The sequence below is a fragment of the Labrus bergylta genome, chromosome 17 (genome assembly GCF_963930695.1).
Source record: "Labrus bergylta chromosome 17, fLabBer1.1, whole genome shotgun sequence".
NCBI classification, from domain to species: Eukaryota; Metazoa; Chordata; class Actinopteri; order Labriformes; family Labridae; genus Labrus; species Labrus bergylta.
In genome coordinates, this window is record NC_089211.1 from 6,672,451 (window position 1) to 6,693,589 (window position 21,139).

Genomic DNA, 21,139 nt, shown 5'->3' on the forward strand with positions numbered 1-21,139 from the left:
CAACGGAGGTTGCCGCTTGGAATTGACTTGCTTTTGTAGGCAGACTCAAATGGGAATTCCAAGAAATGCAGATTTTGGCTCCAAAATATGCTGCAGACTTTCCACTGATAGCTAGTCACGTTGAATATAAATATCACACAGAACGAGATGGAGAAAAAAATAAGAAGAGCAATGATTCAAATATTCACTATTGGAGGAGGAGAAGTGAGGAGATTCAATCAGATAAGAATGAAGAGAAGTGGAAAAGACAAAAAAATGCCCCGGAAATCAACACGACCTCACATCAACTTTTTGAATCTGGACTCAAACCAGAGCCTTCCGTATCAAACTGTTGACTGTGATGGTGGCTGCAGTCTCCATGCTGTTTTTTCATCCTCATTAGACAAACGTCCAAAATAACTCAGACGGATAATAAAATGCAAATCACAGCAAACAGTGGAGGGAGGGCAGCTGAGGGATTTGGGGACCCTTCTGTTCTGAATCTTTGCCTGGGGAATGATTATTATCTGATTCTGTGGGTCGAACGTCATCCTCCTCATCGCCGCTAATTGGCATTTATCCAAATCCTCAGAGAGTTGGTGGCTAATTGGGGATGGACGGACTGAAGGCTATTCGGTTTCTCTTTTGTAACACTGTCGACTGAGAAGCTTGAACATGTAGATCGAGCTTAGAGTGGTGGGAAAAGAACACTATGAGGGAGACAAACTTTATGTGGAGATGAGCAGCGAAAGGGTTGGAAAACAAAATATTTTGTAATTTAATTAATCAATTACATAATGCCACTATACTCGATACCAGCCAAATAGCATATCATTAAGTATTATTAACTCATAGTATTAGACTGATGGAAGACTGAATGTCCCTATGTAACATTAGCAATACAGCTTCTGTGGTGCTCTCTATGCTGAAAGCTACAGACAAAGGTTTACAAAATTAGATATTGATCAAATCTGATGGTTCAAACGAGTCATTCATTCACTCACTTGAGATGCTGGCTCAAATTCATGACTACAGTCCAAAGCTGGGAAACAGTTTTTGATTTGACTGGATGTCTCTTTCTGCACAAAGTGACTTTCATGGCAGATTTTTCAGATCACAAACAAATACTCTCTTCAGACACTCCTCCTTCATCCCTCAGCCCCCTCCCCTCCTGTCTCCACACTTTCCCCGCCCCTACCATCGTGTTTCCCTTGCAAGTGTGTGTGAGGCAGAGCGAGCAGCAGATGAGTGCGGATAAACACTCCGGAAAGCAAGAATCAATTTCAAGTAATGCATCCCAATCACAATGAAACCCCGAGAAGAATAGTTGTTACTGCGGTAACAGCTAATGGGCATGCAATGTAGATAAATGTGAATCATAAAGTCGATTTGGATATTGTCTGTGTTTTTTAAAGCCATAGAAAGTCTTCAGTTTGGAAAGTCTGTCACAGAGCTAAGAACAACAAAACCCAGAGGGAGTTAGAATTCACTTTTGTCATCAGCTGTTGATGAAGAACAACAGACTTCCATTCAAAGAACACAAAAACATTTTTTTTTAATCATGTTCACAGCACAATCATCAACTTTGTTTTCTCATTTTAAAGATGACTCTCTATTAAGTCTTCTCGATTAGTTTCCTTGTGTCTAAAAGACGTTAACAATTTCATTTTATTCAAACTTGAAGAGTCGCAAAACTAACAAAGCATAAAATTGATGCTTTGTTATAATTGTCAGTATTGAAATGTAGGTGAAGATTTTTTTGTCTCTCTATTTATACTCAGCTGTGCTCAATCTTTCTATTTTCCTCGTCATTATTCCTCCATCTTTGTTCTCCGGGTTTGCTCTGTGTATCATTTATTTTTCTTTCTTTCATCCTTTGTGTCTCTTTATTTGTCTTTTCTCTCTCTCTCTATGTATTCTCTTTGTTTTCTCTGCTCTTGCCCTCTCTCTCTCTCTCTAGCTTGACTCTTGCTCGCTCGCTCTATCTGTGTTCAGTGTTTCTAATTAATTCCCAGTTTACAGTCATCCTCAAACACACAGGCGCGCACACACACAGTTAGAACACTAATTGAATTTTTAAGCCTCTGCTTTTCATTAGCATTTTGCCTTGTAATGTGTTTTGTGTCGCCTGTGTGCATGTGTGCGTGTGTGTGTTTGTGTGCGGTAGTGTGAGTTTCAGTGTGTGAGAGAATGACGGGCAGGCAGAACTGATTTATATTTTAATTTAACGCTGGTATCTGGGTGAATTATTTGCAATTGTGTGTGTGTGTGTGTGTGTGTGTGTGTGTGTGTGTGTGTGCTTAAAGCCGTTATAAAAATAAAGTCTTGCAAAAGTTCTTGAAATAGCTTCGTAAATAAAATACACAGAATCCGGTACATGATCACAAACTTTCCTTTGGTTTTGTTTCTGTCCGTATCAAATTCAGACTTAAGTATTGACAATGTTAACGTACAGGAGAGCATGCAACAACTAATACGTAACATATTTGATTCAGCGACGCATGAAGAAGTTAAAGTGGCGGCTGGGTTTTTATTTCAGAGTCTTGTTTTTTTTATTTTTCTGCAGAACAACATCTTGTTGCTGATTTTTTTACGCCTCTGATTGATCACGGTGATGCACATTTACATTCATGCATCTTCTAAATTTCCAGATAGCGTTCACCATGGAGCGTTGAGGTTCACAACAAATATCAGGGTTCTAACTCATCATGTACTCTGAGTGGTCGAGGTGGCTGGCCTGCATTGTCTATCTGTAGACTAAATCATGTCTTTATTTATAAGGCTTTACCTAAACTGCTTCCCTCATACTTGTGTAAATTCATGTGAAGAGTGCTGGAAGCTTCAGTGTTAACTGTGTGACCCAGTCACCCAGTATCTGACCTCAAAGTGAGTTTTGAAACGGGGAAAAGGAGTTTCGGGTACACTTTAAAGAAAATAGAAAAATGGACACATTCCTCATATATAGAACAGGATAAACTGTAGCAGATGATGTTGACACTCATTTCAAAACTTTGGTCTCCAAATCGTCTGGAGGAATGTTGTGTGATAAAAACTAAAGGTCCAAGTTTCAGGAAGCTCCAGGTTATCTGTTGTTACAGCTAAGGGTTGGAAGATTGTGGTTTACCACTTCCACTGACAACTCTACACACACACACACACACACACACACACACACACATACACACACAGACCCACACTGTGTCTCTGTGAGCTGCAGCTGCCGGGCTGCAGTCTGAGTAAGCGTCTAACTGAGTGGGAGGCTGAGAGTCACTCCAGAGACCGAAGCACTCAAACACAAAGAGCTGAGCGAGCTAAAGAGACGGCGGGCTGATGCACACTCCGATAGAGAGAGCAAGAGAGAGAGAGAGTTTGTGTTTGTGTTTGTGTGCGTGGTATGCAGCAGCTTGTTATCAGAGTCTCAGAAGTAATCAGCATGTTGTTTAGGCGATAATTTTAATTCAGCCGACTAAACAAAAGTCATTCGAGTCTGAGAGAGAAACTCTCTGACCTTACCTTAAAAGTCCCATCATGCAACTTGTCTGTCTAAATACAGTCAACAAGAGTCGGGATAAATATTGATCAGGTTTGACGATTTGAACAGAAAAACACTCACTTTTCAAAACTGTTGTCTTTTGTTTTCCGACTCAGAATAATAATTTCAGCCCTGCTCAGAACAGGCTGTTTCTGTGTCTGTACCTTTAAATATGTAAATGAGCTGTGTCTGACCACGCCCACTCTCTGGAAGGGTGTGGATGCCTCAGGCTTTCTCTCTCCATGTTCTATTGTTTACAGTGAGAAGGCAGACTCAGAGGGCAGAACAAACACCTAGCTGTGGGAGTGTCACCCACCTGGGGGAGGGGCAACTGCCCTTTGTGATGTCATGAAGGGAACATCTCCAAACAGCCTGTTTGAGCACACATTTTCTGAAAAGTGGAGCAGGCTTTTTTTTCAGACTGAGAGGATGGACTTCTCATCATTGGGGGGTTTGTAGACAGACTAGGGACTCATTAAGAGTTAGAGAAACATGGTGAAGTGGATTTAGCAAAATATGGGACCTTTAAAGACAATGTACCATCTCATGTTCTTTAGATTTATGCTTTAATTTATGACAATGTTGGAAAATTAAATCTGGTGAAACTTTTACCTAGTACACTCACACCTCAGATAGAATTTTAGTCAAACTAGAATTTAAACTTGTGCTTTGGTGGCGTTGCAGCTCGCTCAAGAAGTCAAGAGTTCAGTTTGCAAAAGGACAGGAGTGTTCAGACACGAGCACCATTTGAGTGGAAAAGAACTCGTAATGAGAAAAGAGGTGGTGGAGAGCTTCATTCAGCTGATGGCTGCTCTGCAGATCTACGGAAGGTCCCATTTTATTTTTAATCTCCTGATGGATATGATGGGCTAAAGACACTTCTAGCATATCAAGAGTAGTGAAGGCTATTTTTAGCAGTATTAAAGGCTGACATGACCTGTGTGCTGTCACTTCCTGAACTTATTTTAGGAAACAATTCTTTAGTTTACGTTATGCTGCATCTAAAAATGGGAACAAGCCTTGCAGAAAAGAGAGATTCTTGATGTTCATATCTAGCCATATGAGTTTATGGAAATGACCAAAAGAGAAATGCATGATGTTGTTGGCACAAGAGAGGTGCTAAATATAAATAGTCTCTGACGTGTGGGCAGATGCTTTGTCCCAGAGTGTAGACGGAGCACATTACTGTCGATAGTGCTGCACTTAAGCCTGTGCTCCTCTCTTCCTATTAATGTCTTCCATAAACAGTATTGATCTTAAGCCACACTCCACTTACCAAATTACATTACAGGTGAATTACTTTGGTTCTATTAAATAATACGAACAGTAAAATAAATGGAGGGAGCGGAGGAATAAAAAAGCGTGGGTGCATGAGCATGTCAACTGTAAGTGTGAAGGACGGGTCAAGGTTTGATGGATACATTAATGTGAATAAAGCTAACATTACTCTTCTTCTATCCTTCCCTCCTCTCTCACTGTAGAAATAAATGTGCATTGCCTCGCTGCTCAAAGAGATCATGTTTGGAAAAAGTCAAAAAGTGAGCCTTGATTGAAGACGATTTCTCAAACAAATCATGTTTTTTCATTTTTTCAGCCAAGTGGAAGTCAAGCACGACGCCACATCGGGGCTAGGGGGCGCTATAGCCCCATCACAAATCTGTCTAGCCCCGGCTAAGCCCCCTCACATATGTCTGCTTTTATTTTGAAAAAAAGAGAGAACTTAAAAAGTAACTATGAATTCATGAAAATCGACTATTCATAGCAAACCAACATGTTTAAGTAAAGCTCCCGCTCAGCGACAGGAAAAAAGGAATCCTGACTGGAAGAAGATTTTTTTTTTTTTTTTTAAAGATTTATTGAGGACAGTGAATAGAGTTGGAAATTGGGTAGAGAGAGAGAGAGTGGGGAATGACATGCGGAAAGGGGCCAGGGGTGGAAGCGAACCCGGGCCTACCACTCGAGACGAGAGTCTCAACACATGGGACGCGCGCTCTAACCATTGCGCCACCAGCGCGCCCCAGAAGATTTTCTTTTTAAGCTGAAAACCAGAAAGGGGCGTTGCTGGTGGTGCAGTGGTTAGTGCGCGCGCCCCATGTATGGAGGCTGGTCTTCCAAGTGGACGGACCAGGTTCGAATCCCGCTTGTGGCTCCTTCCCCACTCTCTCTCTCTACCCGATTTCCAACTCTATTCACTGTCCTATCTCTCCATTAAAGGCACAAAAAGCCAAAAAATAAATCTGAGCCAGAAAGGGATTGTACCAAATGACGGAAGTGACCTGAAAGTGTTAGCATTGCTGCTAGCTGGTGGATATCGGGATTTTCTCCTGAAGAATCCCCTACTTATCGACTTTTAAGGATCATTAGAGTTTCAAGGATGAAAACCAGTGAAGGTTTGACCTTAAACTATTCAGTCATTCATTAAGTTTCACATCCTGTAGTCTGATAGTCATGCTAACATCTTGTAATTCATAAAGCTTTATTTTTACAACAGAGCAGTCTCTTACCGGCCACAGTCACTTTAGCGGTCCGGCTAACGATGCTCCCCACTCCGTCCAGTGTAGCGAGGCACTGGTATTCCCCCTCGTCAGGCCGGTGGTGTCGAGAGTGCACAACATTCTGCACGAGCAGTGAGCCGTTAGCTAACTGCCTTCTTCTCTCGTCCACCACCGTGCTCAGCAGCACGCCGTCCTTTCGCCACGTGATGCTCGGCGTTTCCACCACCGTGTCAGACTGCGCCTGGCAGTCGAGCTGCAGCACGCCGCCTCGCACCGTCACCGTGTCCTGAGGCTCTTGGGTGAACGTGAAGTCAACGAATCCGCCGAGGCCTGACAAGGAGGCGGAGGACGAGGGGGGCGAGGGGTCTGAGGCTGTAGGAGGAGAGGTAAAGAAGCGTTAGACGGAGGGGACGGGAACATTAGATCACAAATCCAGACGCTCTCCATCACATAAATAACCAAAAAATGACAACCAGACACACACATAAAACACACACATCATTTATAACAGTGAAACATCTGAGCGTCCACTCGTTTCTATAAGCCGTACTTCAACATGCTCTCACAGCTCGCATGTGCAGGGCTCCAAGGTCAGTTAACAGAAATATGCAACGGCTGTCGGACCTTCAACATAAAAGAGTGTTTTGCTAGCAAAATGTTTATTGCTGCAAAACTGTAGCAGATGGGCTCAGACGATGAGGAACCAAAACTTTCAACAATAGGAAGCTTTGTTGTAGTTCTATAGATTAGATAGACAACAACACAGCGATATTGCAAAGACACTCAAGCCATGATAAAAAACCAGGAGCAATGAGCTGCTGCAACAGAGATGGCAAACCTGCAGGATTCAAACCCTTGGGCTGCTGCGACGAGAACCATAGGCTCTGTAGGCTACACGGGGCCTGCAACATAACCGCTATAGGATCTGATGCCCCAGAACATCACCATATTTCTAAAGTTGAGCCCAGACATCATTCCAATAAACTCCTGTTTTATCTGCACTCTCATTCTAAGGCCCAGAGTCCACCTAGCGTTTTTCTCTGAGCGCCAGCGTCTTTTTTCAGTTGTTTTCAAAAAGTAGACAGCATTCGCAGCAGAAAGCGACCGCCTGGATGAAAAACACAGCGCCCAACTTCTTTTTAACAAACACTCTGCCGTTTTTGTGCGGCACCTCCGAGCGCTCAAGTTGAAAATCTTTGAACTTTTCAGAAAGGCGTTCATGACGTCACAGGCGCTCTTTTCCAAATGTATGATACTCAACGCATTTTAGCCTCCTACGGATCGTGTCTTATACCCACATCCTGTTTGCTCTGTGTCTAATGGGATAAAAAACAATCTCAAATATAAAACATGGAGTAAAAAGTAACAGAGCCGTGTCGGTCATACAGCGGCCATTGTCAACACACCGTTGTCATAGAGACAGGACAGACGTGCAGCGCTTTTCTTCTCAGCGAACAATCGCTTCATGCAAACACTCCCGAGCGCACAGCCAGCGCTCATCTGCCGGGAAAAAAGAAGCTAGGTGGACTCAAATTCATCAATCAGTTTATGCCTTAATTCCTTTGTTGGTGGATCCATTTGTCCTTTTTTCTCACATGAATTTGTCAGATGAGTCTCTTTAGGGCAGAAGCCTGAGTCTGAACTTTAACGCTCCGCTCTGCAACTTTATCTCATCATCTCCATCAAAGCCGCATCAACATGTAGTTTTTGTTTCATGTGTTTATGTGTATTTCGGTCTAATCTTTCCAAAGGCCCATACAGCGGTGAGCGGTGCTGTGTCTCTGCTTTCATCTTTGAAGTCGACGCAGTTCTAAAGTCTTTCATCGTGATCAGAGAGGCAGTTTGTTCAGTCCAAGCCGCCGCTCAGCGCCCGCGTGTTTCCTGGATAGACTTAACAGAGGTTTGAGAACAACCTGAAGTCACGTCATTACCTCACAAAGTCGACTTTGAAGCACAGCAGATGTTCTCTTTTCCCCTCTTTTGCTTTTGATTTTTGCTGACTTCCCTTTTCAAAAGCCGCGCAGCTTCAGGTTCCCCCTGCAGGAAATCTCTCTTTAAATTAACATCAGGTACAAAAACAAAACGCTCTCAGGTTGTTTCCAACTGGGACGAGAAAACAAATGGTGAACATTAAAGTCATTTGTCCCTCATGGCTGGATTTTTGCATTGCTTTGTTGCTTTTCTCACTTGTTGATAAAACCCCTCTTGTTTTTTCTGCCTGCAGCAACCTTTTCTGCCATCTTTCTTTAGCCCCCCTCCATACCATCATGTCCTTGTATACTCTTTTCCACCTTTATCCCCCTCCCTCCCTCCCTCCTTCCCTCCCTCCCTCCCTCCTTCCTCCCTCCTTCCTTCCTCTCATTTCTTCTTTCCCTCTTTCTTTTCCTTCACGGTTTCCTTCTTATTGATTCCCCTTCAGCAGTCCTCCCTCTCTCTCTCTCTCAGTAAATCACTATCTTGACAGCTCTATCTGTACTCACTCTGACCAGTCACACACACACACACACACACACACACACACACACACACACACACACACACACACACACACACACACACACACACACACACACACACACACACACACACACACACACACACACACACACACACACACACACACACACAGTCACTTCATCAGTGTGTCCTTGTCCTCGTTGTCCTGCAGTTTGATGCTATCTCTCCTCTGTCTGCTCTTCTCCATCTCTACTCTCCTCTCCTCTCTTTTTAACGCTTATTAGTAATTTCTTCTTCATTTTTTTAACTGCTTATTGGCTACAAATAACTTCTATGATGTAACAGAAAAAAAGAACGATTTGGTAACAAATCTTGGTGAAAGGCTCACACAGTTCAAATGGAACAAACCAAGCAGCAACCTCCAGTGTTGAAAAATAAAGCCCATGCATACATGCTAAATCCTGCAGTTCATCGAGTGTCCACTAAAGGCTGGCTGCAGAAAACCAGAGGACATATAGACACCCATTCAGTTTTACAGCAGAATAAACATACCAGTGTGTTTAGAAACCTACTTCTTATTTTACTTTGCACTGACTTCAACAAAAATATCTACTGAGGTACTTAGGTATTTAAGCTAGTGCAAAGCTCTTTTCAGGAAACAGCACCGCAGGGGATTAAAATTCAATAAAGCAATACTTCAACTTTAAGCAGAAGTTCAGAGACTGAGCAGAAAACAAAGGAAATGTTGGTGGGCCATGACTTAAACGACTCACAGTAAACTGCAAATCTTCCTTAGCTTGTAAAAAAGAAACAAGCTATTGGTACTCAGGAAGTGAACTTGCACCTCTTCAGCTACCAGACCAATTTCAAAAACCGGTGACCTTCTTGTTCCCAAACCAAGTCCCTAACGACTCAGATACTGCCGCCCCAGAAGTCCTGCCAAGTCACTTAAATACATGCCGTTAAAATTATTGTGAAGTCAGCAGGTCCTAAGTATAATGTATTAGGCTCCAATGTTACTCTGGTCCAGAGTGCATATTCCTTCAGTACAGTGACCCTACTCATCAGACAGTCTGTGACCTCACACAGGAGAACGCCACAGGTTGAGAAACTCAAAGAGCCATTTTTAACAGCAGAGGTGGAGAGAGAGGTGGAGGGTATAGAGCCATCCAGGACTTTCACTGATAAGATGAGAGTTGGTGACAGTGAGGTGGACGACAGCCAAGACCATCCTGACACACACACACACACACACACACACACACACACACACACACACACACACACACACACACACACACACACACACACACACACACACACACACACACACACACACACACACACACACACACACACACACACACACACATGCTCACAGTGGCTGTCACCACAGGTTACTGTCTGAGAAGCAGACTGCATTAAGTCTCTGGACAGCATCCAAAAAGTTTGTGCGTGTGTGTGTGTGTGTGTGTGTGTGTGTGTGTGTGTGTGTTAAACTTTGCCTGCTGCCAGCACAGAATCATCTTAACTAAAAGGCGACACAGGAAGGACCAGAAGTTACAAGAGCGGTAAAAAAAAAAAGTGAAATGTCATCCAAAAAATATGAAACCTTCAATCTGTCACAAAGAAAAATACTCCAGAAATAACATAAAATAAACCACTGAAACTTCAGTGTTAAAGCCTGAAGGATCAAACATCTTCCTGAGTGATTCGAGAAGAAACAAGCAGATGAAGAAGAAGCATGTACTGTACAGTGTTCCTCTGAATAAATATGTTTGATTTCCGAGAGCTGAAATCTTGGGGGGCGGAGGATGTGAGGGGAGAGTGTGCGGAAAATATTAAAAAGTTAATGCAAGAAAGACTCTCTAAAGTACTACTGAAGTTAACAGCTATTCCCTGATGAACACAAATCAATGAGATTCTTTAGCCTTACTCTTTTTGCAGACCTTTGAAAAAAAAAAAGATCATATGCTTTCTGTCGATGCTATCCTGCACTTTTGGTTTCGGATGATCGCTGCAATATGCATCAACATACACACACACATCACACTTCATTAGGGCTTTCACACTGGCAGAAAACTCCAGAAAAACTCACAAAACAGGCACATTTTTCACTCAGACTTCACCTGTTTTCTCCTGCCAGAGACCATTTCTGCAGCAAGTCAGAGTGAGCTGATGTGAGAATGCAGCAGGATATTCTCCGGAGAATTCAGCTCGAGTGAATGGGAGAGGCTGGTGGCGGTTATTGGGGTAATTAGGGTTCAGTGTCTTGCTCAAGGACAAATCGGACATGTGGCTGCAGGAGCTCGCGATCGAACCCCTAGCCTTCAGGTTGAGAGACAAACAACTCTACCAACTGAGCCAAAGCCCATCATTCATTGAATGATTTCAACGAACATGTGATGCCAGCCCGGGTTTGTTACTCCCCAGCACTTTCCCATCCAGACAGTGGAGGTCGGACCAAAGTGGTGCATTACTTTCTCCGAGGCCTGTGACATAACCACTCTCAGACGAGTGCTCTGAGCCTAAAAGACTTCCACACTCACACGGGCGACCTTCAGCCGTCAGAGGAGGCGACTGCTCAGCGATAGAAACACAGATCTCTGCTCCCAACGAAACATGCAGATGAACTGTGTCCAACATTAATCTAAATGTCAAGAGGGAGATGATGGATGGAGTGGAGTTAACAGCTATAATGTAAAAAGAAGTGAGAGATGATGGTGTATTATTTTAGGTGAATTAGAGCTCTGGCACTGTTGGAAGTCAATGAGCTGGACAGCTTTAAGGCCGGCTTTTAGATTCATCGTGTGTGTTATTCACTCCTGTCTGCTGATATCATCCCTTACAGTTTATCTGAGATAGAGAGTTGTCTTTCCAGAGCGTCCCCTCATATTTTTTCACCCATTTCAGCTCAGTCCAGCCTGATTACTAGTGTTATAGTACTCACCAATCGGTCTTGGGCTCAAAACTTGTCTCAGTCTCGTCTCTTTTTAACTACGACACTACTGATAAACACTCAGAACGTGCACGTTTGAAGTTTCTACCTGCTCTGCAGCTACACAAAAACAACAAAGACCGTATGTACACACTGAGAGGAGACCATGGAGTTGAATCAGTGTCCACCTGACAGGAAACACTTGTTCCTGCTCCTGATGGTGTGTCCAGTCCGCTCTGACTCAGCATGAAAACCAAAAAAAACACATCCTGCAGCCGGACACATTTACCAACCGGCCAGCAATAAGCCAATTATACATACACACACACACACACACACACACACACACACACACACACACACACACACACACACACACACACACACACACACACACACACACACACACACACACACACACACACACACACACACACACACACAGAACACAGAGTGTGTAAAAGTCCCATCTGCAGAGAGCTCTGACACCAGCTGGACAACACCCCTGTCTGTGTTTGTGTGTGTGTGTGTGTGTGTGTGTGTGTGTGTGTGTGTGCGCATGTGTGTGCTTTTAGCATTAATCCTTTATTAACAAGTCTCACCTGTCATCCACCCTTTGTGTCCCATTGAACTATAACTCCCATAATCCCTTTGACAATGTCACAGCTGAGCTCTAAAACACACACACACACACACACACACACACACACACACACACACACACACACACACAAACACACACGCACACACACACACACACACACACACACAATGATTCATGCGAGTAGTTAAAATCTGTAACATCTTTTCTAAAAACACTTTTTCAGTCTCTGCAGTCTTTTGTTATCATTCTCCATGAAATAAACAAACATGCTTATTATTGATGTTAAACTTGAAATCCTGAAATCTGTCTCTGGCTCAAAGGCTGCATCATTTTAGGGAGAAGGAAAGGAGAAACAGAAATATTGTTTCCTGTCTGTGATTTGCTTATAAGATGTCACATGACACAAACATGAAAACAAACAAATCGAAGAAAAGTAGTTCATGCTGTATTTAATTATGTAACAGCACACTGTTCAGAGAAACACACTCAGACACTGATATTAGCACCAATTGGTCTTAATTAGCTGAGTCTCATTCAGCCTGCTGTATCTGCTGCTAATTACTCGACTGTGTGTGTGTGTGTGTGTGTGTGTGTGTGTGTGTGTGTGTTTGTGTGTCAGCAGCATCAATTCCAGCCTGTTTATTTTGACTGTGTAATTTAAATTAACAACAGCAGATGTTTGAGATCTTTGCAACAATATTAAAGATTTTGATAAAAAGGTGTGACAGAAAATAAATAAATAAAATAAAGAGAGGAGAAAAAGATCAAAACTGAAATAAAGGAAAGACACGGATTAGTTACACACACACACGCTCGCCAAGATTTAGACCCATGTGTGTCTTCCATTCGGTCCTTGTCAGAAAGCGTCAGGAGACATCAGTGACACACCCTCCCCAGAGACAAAAATCATCATATTCACAGCAGCCTCGCGCGTGAACATGTGTGTGTGTGTATGTGTCTGTGTCTGTGTGTGTGTGTGTGTATGTGTGTGTGTTTGCAGGTTAAAACCCCAATAAGCTCTCCGTCTGAACGTTTGTAACCAAGACCTTTACTGCTGTCAGACATAATTAGCCAACGGTCAACAGCAGGCCAATTATTCACACATACACACAAAATTGAACGACTTTAACAAGGTAGCTTACTGTCAAAGAGGCGAGGAGAGAGTAGCTGTCATAGCACACACACACACACACACACACACACACACACACACACACACACACACACACCACACACACACACACACACACACACACACACACACCACACACACACACACACACAGGCGCAGGAATTCCTGAATTTAGCTTTGTGTTCAAGTGAAATGGGAATAGCTGTCATATACTTGTCACTGGAAAACACACACTACACAACATCAGACACACACACACACACACACACGCACACACACACACACACACACACACACACTGTGCAGTGATACCGCAGGTCCACATTGAGTCTGTCTCTTTAAATATTTACAGTCAGATACGTTTTTTATATGTTGGTGGATTCATGGTGATTTGTACAAAAGTTGCCCAGACAAACGGGGTCACCCCCTTTGTTGTGTAACATAAGTGTATCTGTGTTTCCTTTTGGAACATGGAGGCATAGAAGAATCAGCAGAAGAAGACGAGAAAATGTGGAAAATTAAGGAGGAAAAATCTTAAAATCAAAAATGTATGATGATGTCATTGTTGGGACTTACCAAAGCAAGAAAAGCAAAAACTAAAAGGGAACAGTTAGCAGCTGACCACAGCATGTGTTGTATGGTTTGGGAAGTGTGGACACCATTAATGCTAAACTAGTTGTTAGCAAGTTAGAAAAAATGCCAAATTGGATCATTCCAGCAAGCAAACGCTTCCAACAACAGACGCCATGCAGCTGGAGTCAGAAACATGCCAGTAGAAGATAAAAAATAAAGCTAAATTGGATCGCCTAAAACTCCAGTTAGGGTGTTGCTCTTCGCTATGATGGGCTAGCTTGAGCCTCTGCTAACAGCCTTTACAGTTACAGCTCAATAAGAAGCCCCATCTGATCCATTACACGGTGATGGATGCTGCTCACACCCATTGGCTGAAAATACACATGTGCACAAACAGAATCTTTGGACATGCATGAACCCAGAGAGAGTTTGAGAGGGCGCCCCTTAGCTATTGGATGTCTGGTGCCTTGCTCATGGGTACATTGGCAGAACGTGGGAAGTGAACTAGCACCTCTCCAGCAAGCCGACCAACTTCCATACTTTGGTCTGTATCAGTACTTTAACCCGCAACCCTCTGGTTATTTTTTTAAAATGAGTTTATTGCCTCAAGCTCCAGTTTTGAGTCTTCTTCAGTGGAGCATGGTGTTCATTTTGTAAATGACAGTCCCACTGTCGACCAGTTGGTGATGTCACAACGGCTACATGCTCGCCTAAAGTCAAGCAAGAAGAGAACAATTGTGTAACTGATTTATAACACCTTATTTACAAGTTAAAAATAAGATCTTTTGGAACGGTGCCTGACTCCCCTTTAAGTAGTTTTACAGAATTATTCAAAGATGTAACATGAACAGCACATTAAGCTGCTTATGTCTGAACCACTTAGCCAAAAGCTAACCATTTCACCAGCTAGTCTGAGCCAGGTTGTAATTGAAGGTTTGACTTTAACAGTGTGTCTTCTTGTGTTCCTCCAGTGCACTGTAAGTCATTTGAAAATATCTGTGTACGGCTACCATCTTCTACTCGTGTGTGTGTGTGTGTGTGTGTGTGTGTGTGTGTGTGTGTGTGTGTGTGTGTGTGAGACAAGGCCAATAATCATCCATAATAAATACAAGCTGGCCGATTAGGCGGAGGGAATGTGATCACAGGCAGAGTAACAGAATTCAGAGGCAGATTTGGTGAGCTCACAGCGGGATAATATCAGGGATGAAATCGGCGGTGTAAAGTGAAAACGGCGTCAGAGCAATTCTATCGGTCTTTGATCACAGATTCACTTACAGAAAACCCTGAGAGAGGAGGAATAAAACAACACAGCGGCGGCTAAACGCCGCAGGATGAAAGCAGAGATCAGGATGAAAAGAGAAATCAGAGAGGGAGCGAGGAGGAGAGATGATGTTCTGGGCTTTTTATTCTAAAGCCACTAATTCCCTCTTTCTCCCTCAGTCGTCAGTTGGCTTTTATCTTTTTTTCCCCATCATCTTCACTTTCATGGTTTTTGTTTACTAATGTACATAGTGTGTACTGTGCGTATGAATACACTGGCCAGGAAAACCATCACCAGTTCCCTCAAATGTTGATACGTCATGTATTAACTGAAACCACCAGTTTGCTTCTTTTGGAAGGTTTTCCTCCACATTCGAGGTCCTGCAGCAGATGTTTGGTTGAGCAAACTTTGTGCAGGAAGAAACACAAATTGGTTCAATGTCGGCGAGAAAATGTCTTCCATCTGGAGACTATTTCCAGAGGTGGAAGGTCGTCGGAGTGCAGCTCCCACTGACGCTCCACCAATCTGCTTCCATATGAACACTGCCACAAACATCCTGAGTGAGGAGGTAAAGGTCAGCGCAGAGTGACTACAACGCCCAGAGGCTGGATGGTGCGACCACATCGCCTGAAGCTAGCTAAAAGATTCTAAAAGAATATAGAGATAAAGACACGGGCATAATTGAAGGCAAAGAGTTCAAACTAGAAGGCTGAGCACGAGGAAACTAAAATGTTTGGAGTTATCAATTAAGACGTGAAGATGTTCTCTTTGGAGAGTGACATGAATAAAATATGTAGCCCTGAAAATGTGTGGTCCACATTCTTAAAAGGTCAAAGATTGATGGAATTCCTGCAGTAGATTGTTTCAGGTTTTTGCTAACGGGCTTTTATGGTTGCATTTTAACCAAGAGGGGGGGAAAATGCAGTCAAAGTATATTCTTGTTTTTGTCTCGGACAGGCTCAGATTGTTAATCTAAGTGTTCGACACCATTACAGAAAGGATCCCTCCAGAGACAGACCTTTCAGTCAAGACTGGGTTTCTCTGTTTAAAGGAACTTTCTTCAGAGCCGCCAGATTCCAATCACAAAAACCGCCATTTTAACCTGCTCCAAACAGGATTGGCTGTTCTTCCCCTTCCTGTATCTGTTGGTTTGTTTGTGTGTTGGATAACTGCGTTGGATCTTATCTTACCAACTAGGACAGTAAGGTCATACAGTAAGACAATCTAACTAACCAATGATGCAGAGGACGACAGTGAACTCCCATAGACTGTAAATATGAATGGACGTGAGTGATGTCACACATCTGTTACAGCGGGGGGATTTGGAGTCTCATCGATGTAGTCGCCATGCTGAGGTTTTAAGCCTTAGCTTCAGGTTAGTTGGGATCGAACAAACTGTTATCGTTGTGTAACACAAATAACACAAGAGAACACAAAAGCAATCTAGGAAGCATTATATATATTTTTTCATTCTCTGCAGCAGAACACGAGGATAAAAATCTCGGCCACACTGTGTGTCTGTCCGACATTTTGGTCCAAAGGACAAAGTGATTTATCAGAGACTTCACATTTCTGTTCTGTCTTCCTCCCAAGCTTTCCTTCCCTCATCTCCTTCCCTCCTTCATCCCTTGCTCTAATCACTTCTTCCTTGCTTCTTTGCTCTCCTCGTCCCACATCTCCCAGTGTGACCAGTGTGCAGCTATAACCCTGATTACCTCAAAGCGTCGGCCTTCAGCATCACAAGGCCAGCTAAGATCAATAACATCGACCAGGAAGTCTCCTTCTAACCAGTACTGTGTGTGTGTGTGTGTGTGTGTGTGTGTGTGTGTGTGTGTGTGTGACTGAATTTACATTATGTGTAAGTGCTGTAAATGTTTGTTTGCATATTGATCGAATCTAGTTCACTGTTTGCATGCATTGACCTCTTTGGATATAATGAGGATAAATGCAAAATGTTGAGATTTGACCTCGTTTACACACAACTACACACACATGCATGCAGAATGACACACACACACACACACACACACACACACACACACACACACACACACACACACACACACACACACACACACACACACACACACACACACACACACACACACACACACACACACACACACACACACACACACACACACACACACACACACACACACACACACACACACACACAAACGACTCATGCAGCAGTGAAATGTAAATGAGTGCTTGTTTCTGGCTCTCTTGCATGAATGATTTATGTAAATCCATCCATCTTTCTCCGTCTCTCCGTCACTCTCCTTCTCTAGAATTGAAATGATGTCGATTTCTGGGGACAGTCGTCATAGCGATTGCATCTCTGGTTGATCTTTAAGAGGACAAACGTTTACATTAGACCTCAGTGCTGTTAAGCAAATGAAGCACGTCACGCTGAGAACATCACCACAAACTCGGTCAGCTGAATGTTTAAACAGCGCAGACATGCACAGGGGGCTTCCCCCTCGACATCTCAATGTCAGCAAAAAAAAAACAAACAACACAGATGATGTGAACTTCAGGATGGAAAAGGGACAAGGACACGTCTCCACTCTGCATTGAAGGAGGGAGTCAGCAGCTTTAGGTTCCTCTGGGCCCTGACCCGAGCTAACCCAATGTTTGCTTCAACAACAGTTTCTATGATAAAAAAAAAAGTTCAGACAAGGTCTTGATTACAACCCACCGGGCACCTGGATCCACAAAACAACTTCAAACACTGTAGTATACATGCGTGTGTGTGTGTGTGTGTGTGTGTGTGTGTGTGTGTGTGTGTGTGTGTGTGTGTGTTCAGTGTGTGTTTTTAATGATGTGAGGCCTGAGGTCAGCACAAAGCTCCCCTGTAGAAATAAACAGCGTGCAGGTTTGCGTCCTTCACTAACAGCTGTGTTGAATTGAGACTCCACAGATCGTCAGGTTTTCACGTCTGACCGTCTGTCAGTAAATCTCACCGCTGCTCTTTGTGTGGGCGACCGCTGCTGGGAAGAAAAGAGAAACCTGCCTGAGCTGAAGATTTCTTTATCTCCTCTTTGTTGTAGAAAAGAAAAAAAAGGGCTTCGTCTCAGTCAGCAGGATGGAGTGTGTGTTTTGTGTTTTACTTTGCAGGGTTCACATGAAGAGTAAAAGCAGCCGCTGGCTTCTTTATCTTTATCTTTTTTTTTTTTTTTACTTTTCACTGACAGTTAACTTTACTCGGTGATTACAGAACGATTCATGCAGGAGAGCACACGACTAAATGATTTAAGATCGTACACAGAAGGACGTTTCAATAGTTGTGCATAAAGACTGTCAGTGTGTCTTTACCCCAAAAGACCCAGATTATCCTTAATGCATTGTGTTACACATTAAAACATTCAGGGTTGGTAAAACAAAAACACTCTTGTCCTGTTGGTAAATGGACTTCAGCTTGTAAAAGCGCCTTCTGACTCTCAAAGTGCTTTTACACAGCAGGTCACACCTACACATTTACACACTGATGGTAGAGGCTGCTGTGTAAAGTGTCCATTCATACACGTTCATTCAGCGCTCTAGAATCAGCAGGAACAATTTGGGGTTAAGTGTCTTGCACAAGGACACATCGGACATGTGGCTGCAGGAGCTGGGTATTGAACCTCAACCTTCCAGTTGAGAGACGATCGACTCTACCATCTGAGCCACAGCCTGTTGGTGTGCTGTTCTTTCTCTTTATCTCAGGATAACAAAGCGGGTTTTTACTTTATAACAAATTAATTTAAGTTGCTTTAGAGAATCAACTTGTTACCACGGGAAAACAAGAGTCGCCAACTCGAGATAATGAATAAGTTGAGATCTTGAGTATTAGTGTGGCAGCGTCATATTTCCAAAAAATGCAAACACAAACTTCAGAGCTGAAAACAAATGGTTCATTAAAAAAAATCAGTCCAGGTTTACAATATTTCCGTAGTTTTTTAAGAGGTGTTTTGGGCACAAGAAAGAAGCCGCATGCCGGACCTGAAACCCCCGATGACCGTGTGGAGGACTGTAGCCTCATCACCTGGGGCACGCTCACTAACCACTATGGTAAATGTGAAGCACAGTCGAAGACCAGTGTGCTACTGACGCTCCACAGCTTCTAATAAAACAATCAAGACAGCACTGACAGCAGGCTGTGGGCCTCAACCAATCAGCAGCCAGGGTTGACTGCAGTCTCAAAAGCCTTCAGTTCAGCATGCTACCCTGGCCTGAGCAGATATAACACTGTAGAACAAGAACGATAACTACTACTGCTTTTGTATAACTGTCTCCAGCATTGAGAAAACAATCAGACATGACTCATCATCACGAGAAAACGAAGCATCACATTTATTTGGAATGAAAAAATGTAAAGTATAAGGTGGGATTCAAATCTAAAGGTCAAAATAAACATGAATGTGAGAGCAGCAGAGTCTGAGAATATCTCTGAAGAATCTGACACACTGTACAAATAAGAGCAGAAGGAATATTTTATAGAAGCAACACCTGCAGGAAGTTTTCCCTTTTTCTTGACGCTTGATTGAAAATGATGCAAAAGTGTGCAAAGAAGAAGTCGATGGAAACGCTCTCACTGCCCCTCTCTCTCTCTCTCTCTCTCTCTCTCTCTCTCTCTCTCTCTCTCATCCTCGACCCCCCACATTCTCGTTCTTCTTTTCTTTATGTCTCCCTCGAATCAATTCTTCTTCCACCATCTTTTAGTCTCTCTCTCTCTCTCTCTCTCTCTCTCTCTCTCTCAGGGGAAGCCTCTGCTGTCATCCTCTGGATCTCAAAGTCTAAACGCTGAGACCCCTCTGATACTGCCTGAGTGTGTGTGCGTCATGGCGTGTGTGTGTGTGTGTGTGTGTGTGTGTGTGTGTGTGTGTGTCTGACAGGGTGGGGGGTTGTGCAGACAGATGAGGATTTCTATCGACTGACATCTTATCACAGTTTATGTCAAATCTTGACAAACGCTGTCAGACTGTGTGGGTGTTTGGTTTTTATATTTAAGGCTTGTAACTCAAACTATACGGGTCTGGGGACCAAATCCCGCCGTGATCTGTGTGTCGATTTTTTTATACATTACTTTTTACAGGAATGCTGAGAGAATAAATCTCTCTTTTAAGCAGAAGCAAGCTTTGTTTAAAAGCACAACTTGTCAACGTGAACAGCCTCCTACATTCACACATTCAAACAGCTTTGATTCAGCTGTCACCATTTCTCTTTGGGCAGTATGAGGGTACTTTACTTCCTATTTGGATGCTCATTTTGGACCTTAATTGCATCATGATCCCACTTAGGGTGGCTCAATCTCTAAAAAACCACATCTCCCATGAATTAGCTAACTTGTTCTATCAATGGAGGTGCTACATGTCTCAGTTGGTTGTAACCGTTTAAATGAATCAACTTTGTTATCATTTTGTCTCATTTCTACACTGTTTCATCATACTTTGCTGTCATATCGCTGTGCGTGTGTGTGTGTGTTAACCAAACAGTCTCCAGATTGAGTGTGTGTGTGTGACTCAACCCAATCCTCTGATGTGTTTTTAGCGTTTTATCGTATTTATCAGATTGTTTATTTGACTGTAAACGAGGCCTTTTGTTGCTTCAGACAGACGCTGAGGAGTCATCAACGATCAGACACATCTGCTGCTGCGAGAAGCCTCAGAACGCCTTCAACACACACACACACACACGCGCACACACAACCCTCCTCTGTGTGTGTGTCGGTCTCTGTGCGTGCATGTGTGTGTGACACCCGTGACCAATCAAGACAGAAGCCACAGGCTTTCCAACTGCCGTCCCTCGAGACGAGGCTGCGGACAGCCAACATGTCTCACACACACACACACACACACACACACACACACACACACACACACACACACACACACACACGGTGTAAGCCTGACAGATTGGTAGTTTATGGGTGTTAACAGACAGAGGGAGCCTCTTTCTTCACCATCATCAGTCATCGCCTTCAGACCCTCCTCCTCCTCACACACACAATAGCCCTGCGTGTGTGTGTGTGTGTGGTTGTTTATTAAAGCAGGAAACAAACAGGGAGCAACTGGCGGCTGCAGGTCAACAGGGTGACCCCCCCAAACAAAGCCTAAAGTGTGTGTGTGTGGGTTAGTGTGTGTGTGTGTGAGGGTGTGATTCGGGGATAAAAAAGGAAATTAA

General features: G+C 43.3%; 1 protein-coding gene across 1 annotated transcript in view; it reads right to left on the minus strand.

The window, feature by feature from the left end:
- The window catches only part of dcc (DCC netrin 1 receptor), a 241,892-nt gene that overhangs the window by 166,900 nt on the left and 53,853 nt on the right, over window positions 1–21,139 (minus strand). Inside the window, exon 2 of the mRNA XM_065965456.1 lies at window positions 6,016–6,378. Coding sequence (XP_065821528.1) covers window positions 6,016–6,378 — 363 coding nt within the window. The remainder of the gene's footprint in view (window positions 1–6,015; window positions 6,379–21,139) is intronic.